The sequence below is a fragment of the Montipora capricornis genome, chromosome 10, assembly GCF_036669925.1.
Source record: "Montipora capricornis isolate CH-2021 chromosome 10, ASM3666992v2, whole genome shotgun sequence".
Lineage (NCBI taxonomy): Eukaryota > Metazoa > Cnidaria > Anthozoa > Scleractinia > Acroporidae > Montipora > Montipora capricornis.
Genome location: NC_090892.1, coordinates 66,196,147 through 66,201,146, shown reverse-complemented (window position 1 = coordinate 66,201,146; position 5,000 = coordinate 66,196,147). Strand labels below are relative to the sequence as shown.

At 38.4% G+C, this 5,000-nt stretch overlaps 3 protein-coding genes across 3 annotated transcripts in view; all 3 read left to right on the top strand.

Moving 5' to 3' along the window:
* LOC138019311 (NLR family CARD domain-containing protein 4-like) overlaps positions 1–5,000 on the top strand; it is a 31,227-nt gene that overhangs the window by 16,698 nt on the left and 9,529 nt on the right. The gene's annotated exons all lie outside the window — the stretch shown is intronic.
* LOC138021578 (uncharacterized) lies at positions 340–2,574 on the top strand. Its single transcript, XM_068868483.1, has 2 exons — positions 340–578; positions 1,398–2,574. The coding sequence occupies exon 2, from the start codon at positions 1,418–1,420 to the stop codon at positions 2,189–2,191; it is 774 nt and encodes a 257-aa protein (XP_068724584.1). The 5' UTR covers positions 340–578; positions 1,398–1,417; the 3' UTR covers positions 2,192–2,574.
* LOC138021878 (uncharacterized) overlaps positions 3,699–5,000 on the top strand; it is a 4,864-nt gene continuing 3,562 nt past the window's right edge. Inside the window, exon 1 of the mRNA XM_068868904.1 lies at positions 3,699–5,000. This exon is cut by the window's right edge and continues 221 nt beyond it. Coding sequence (XP_068725005.1) covers positions 3,802–5,000 — 1,199 coding nt within the window. The 5' untranslated portion in view covers positions 3,699–3,801.

The window sequence follows — 5,000 nt, the reverse complement described above, 5'->3', positions numbered from 1 at the left end:
TGAAGTATTGATCGGAGTTATTAACGGTATCATTGTGTGTTCGGAGTTTTAAAACTGTTTCATGTGAACAGCAATTGATCAAGATGTAGCTGGGCTTTCGCCAATAGGGTGCACCATGGCAAGTTCCACGGACGACTCGAGTTCAAGCTCGAGCGAATCAAGTTCTGGAGGGACCAAACAGATTTCTCGTACAAGTTCAAGGTTCGAACGATCATCGAAAACAAGACTGCAAAGGAAAAGTCGCTCATGTTCCCGATCTAGGGGAAACTTCAAATGTTCTTCAAAAAAGCGACGGAAAGATCGATCGAGGTCTTCCAGGCCATTTTCCCGGTCAAGATCGTCGCGATCAAGGTCACCACCAAGCGCGAGGAAAAGAAGAGAATCGCCCAGAGACCCGAGGGCTTCCCGCGTGCGTTATCGTTCACGATCAGATTCACGGGATCGATCTTCAAGATGGCGCCTTCGTGAAACTGACCAGAACGCCACGGCTTGCTGTTCTAAAACACCTGATCAAACGTCTGCGCAAACCTACTCGAATCCAAGATCGGCGTCTACAACGTCAACTAACGTCGAGAAAGGTTAGTTGGTTTATGCTTACTAAACTGCGTGCAGTCCGCCTTTTCTCTTAATAAGAGACTGCTAGCAGTCTAATGGCGTAATGCTCTATTTAGCATCGTCCGTTACCCACATTTTGACAGTGGGGAAAAAAAAGTGCGGGAAGAACGTGGACCCAGTTGTTTGAAGGCCGATCAGCGCTGGGGTTAAATTGTTATCCGGGTTTATTTTTCTTTCATCGAGCTCTCGGGAAATTTTAAGCTTAAACTGAGTTTGCTTTTTTCACCTTTCAAATCTCTATCAAAAATTCGCACAAACCCTGGGTTATCCTAACCCAACTTAGAACAACTCGACCGTTTTCATTATGCCCCTCAATACAATAATCCTAAAATTTGAAACAGGCTTGGGTCTTCAGTCGTACATGTACAACTCAGTTTGGAAAATCAGTTCTTTGAATAAAATGTACCTCTTCAGGAACTCCCGAAGAAAGGAAATTTCATTAAGGGGTGGGGGAGCTTCAAGATAAGTTTAAATCAAAGAAATTTATTTTTTTCCTTTAAATCAGCTTTATAGACTTGCCTACTCGTGAAGCAAAATCGGGGTAAACACTGCACTTAATAATATTCTGACTAGTACAATATTATAAACCAGTAGCTGTTTTTCTGCTTTTGTTTATTATATTTTCTTTGATTTAAGCTTGTGATGTTTATTTCCACTTTAACTGCAATTATTAAAATAAGTGCCTCTTCTCAAATAAGTGTAACGGCAGCTAAATTAGTCCAACAACCTTTATTTAGTAATGATTTTTTTAGTAATTCCAGTTAATTGTTATCATGTTTCAGAGGTGTCACGGGTGTGGAATATGAGGACATTTGCCTCAAAAAATTACAAAATGGTACAAGTAAACAATAAGATGACCACAAGGGAGTTTATTGCAAAAGTGGCCAAAATATTTAATGTACGTCAAGAATTGATTTGTGTAACATACGACTTTGACACTGGCAATGAAGTGGTCAAGGTGGAAATTGAGGAAAGTGATGACAACAGCCTCCACCATGCAGTCGAGGTACTAAAAAATTACTCAAAGTTGACTGTGGAGGTGAAACTTCAACCTAGTCCTGCAGAGTTATCTATTGCTGATAGAAAACGGACTCTCAGGAGTAAGGAAGTAGTGGCAGAGCAACTCAAACGTGAAATGGGGTTACACGATGATACAGGGAAGCGAACACGTGGCTTTTTAGATGCAAAGTGGACTGCCAAATGCGATCAGATAATGGTAGAAGATTCTAGGTTCCTCTTGGAGTTTGACAAGACAAAGGCTGGGGTAAAGTTGGTATTTGGTAATGACGGCTACCTGCTGAACCCATTCCAAGTTATTTGCCCCATCTGCATGGAAATTAAAGTATTGAGCTCCATGAACCAACTGCGTGCCCTTTCACAGCATCTCAAAGATAAACATCTGGAGGATTCTAAAGGGAGAAGCATAATCAAGCGTCTGGGTGCGTGGCTTGAAAATCACTTTGTTTCCAGTGAAGAACTCGATCAGTTTGCTTCAATTCCTGAATTGATCTCACTACAAGAAATGTTAACAACTACACGGGTCAAGGCTATGGTCTTGGCCCGTGATATTTTGTAAGGGCACTTACATGAAATTTTTTTTATTGATACATATTTCAGCATAATAACATTGTCGTCACTTGAGTTAAATTTGTAGCAGCATAAAATAATAATTTCTAGTTTTTATAAAAAATTCGTATTGCTCAAACATGTTAGGACATGACTTGAGCCTAATTTCCATAAAATCTTGGAATTTTCATAACTTATGAAAAACCTATTTTGGGCGAGATGCCACAAAGTTATTTAAGGACGGTGCCTACTAATTAAAGACATTTTTGCCCCGGTGTGTGATTATGCAGGAAATGTAGATCTTAATAAGTGTTATTGAAATCCAAAAAGAAAATTGGGGGTAACCACGCATTTTTCAAAGATAATTCATGAATAATATTGTAAAAAGCTATATAATACAAAGCAATGTATGCGTTCTTTGTAAAATTGAAGCTTAATTATCTCTCAAAAATGCATGGTTACCCCCAATTTTCTTTTTGGATACCAAGGGTACTTACTAAGATCTACTTTCTCCGGATAGTTTTAAACCGCGCAAAAATATCCTTGCATTAGTAAGCATCACCGATAGGAAATCCGAGTATCTCGAGATGCGCAGAACGTATGCGCAATAACAATAGTAGGCACCGTCCTTAATACAGTGTTTTTGTCATTGCATGAAACTGGTTAGATTGGTATACTCTCATTTTAATTCAAGTAAAAATTGATGTGAGTGAAACAGGTCACATGACAATTTTTATGCTGTTCCAGCCACATAAATTTTTAAGGGGTAAAAACATTTACCCATGGTTGGGTCTTGCTTTTAATTAACCAATTTCTTCCCCTTTTTTTTTCCAATTTTCTTTTCAATAACATCCTGTCATCATATCTCTCTTGGCCACATCAGTTTAACTCTAATCTTTTCAATACATTAAAATACGTTTTTAGCAACTTTTACAATTATTAATTGCATGGTTCGCAAAGACAGACAGTTTTAACTTTGTATGTGGTTGATGCCAAAAATTGAGCCATGTCTTAACATGCTTGAGTGTTTTTGGTTTTAATTTCAATACAAAAATCAGCAACAGGAGACAATATTTGGAAAAATGTCTTAGTCGATTCAAGTATATGAAGAAAAGCACACACTCAAGTTGACAGTATATATGTGACAAATTTTGTGATAAAGTCTTTCTTGAGTACTTTAATAGAACTCTTAAAAGGTGTATTACCTGATCTCAGAGCTTCTGGAGAGTGCGGCAAACATACTGTACTGGTCTTCCGAGGCTTTTAACTTTCTCATATGCATGTAACCTGATTTCTTTATTTTATTTGGCTGCTGGTTTTGTCAATAATTATGTGACGTGCATACTAAAATACTTGACTTGTAAGTGATGTGTGACGGTTATAGATAGTTAAATTTCTGGTCGCATTTCATCTATGTTTAAATCTCCACATGTAAGTACAAAAGCGTAAACAGACGTTTCCTTTTCAACATGATTTTGAAGATATTTAAAAACCTTATGTTGTCTTTTGTTGATGTTAAGTTTTTGGATTGAAAGGCTCTTGCTTGAGTTTACTCAGTTATTTTACAACACTTCAATGTATAGAAAGAAGCCAGAATGAGTGAACAGTTTAATATAGAGTATGATTCTGGAATATTGCTGTTGGAATCTTGTTCAAGGTTTTACATGTAAGTGCCCTTATGAAATATCAGTTACAGAGGTCGAAGGAGATTATTTAGCCCATTGGCTAAATCAGTTTATAAGGTCTGGTATTATCACCAGAGAACACTTGATTTATCAGAGCATTGATGCCTTTATGACGGAGCAATTGTCGCAGCCAAACCCTGTTACAAAGTGGGAGCAGTGGCCAACTCTGTTCAGTTATTGTGAATCGCTTGCTGAACTAGCTGCAAGGAAAGGCTATATGTTCTACCTTGGCGGGAAACGCTTTGGTCTTAAAGAGCACAGGGATGTAGTTGCACCAACAGTCTCTTACTGTCATCCTGGTCCATCATTGTCTACACTCGATTCACGAACATTAGCACCTGTATATGACTCTGGTCCACATCTAAACAATATCATGTTGTTGTTAACTTTATTAGACTCTCTTGGTGGTATTCCTTGTTTTGAAGCACCAGGATTAAAGAAATTTTTTACTGTTGTTCATTATGATGGAATGCCATTGAATATTGGGACCTTTCCTAGACAGGAAAATGGTCAAACATTTTTTGATGGAATCATCCCCAAAATAGAACTGTGTAAAATGAGAGAACTTTACCAGGAAGGCAATGCTGCTGTTCATAAGTACATTTCGGATAATTGTTCATGGATCAGTGAAGTCAAGGAATTTGATGTCTGTGATGCTTCTGGTCAAGTTCATGTTAACATGTTTACTAAGTTCACTTCTGCTGGTGGTGATGCTGGAAGTGTCAAAAGGGAGTTGAGTGAAGTTCTCGAATGCCTGGAAGCCTGCAGCAACTGTCTCTTGGCAGGCAATGCCAAGAACTGCAGATATCCTTCTTTGAAGGACGTTTGCATCAGATGTCAAAGGCTAGATCTTGAAAGTCAGCCTTGTATTAGTGCAAGGTGCATACATGTTTCTTCAGACCAAGCACCTTCACAACGCAAAGCACACATTGAACTAAACAGTGTTGCTTCCAATGATGTGAACTGTCCAAACTATCGATTTTATGGTTTTGGACTTTTGCATTTTTGCAAGAACTGCATTTCATCTTTACGTCATTACAGACTGACAGATATGTCAGGGACTTTCTTTGTGGGGCTGCTGTCATCAGTTTGGGCATCAAGCACTTCAGAGGCAAAGAAAATGAAAAGTGTAAC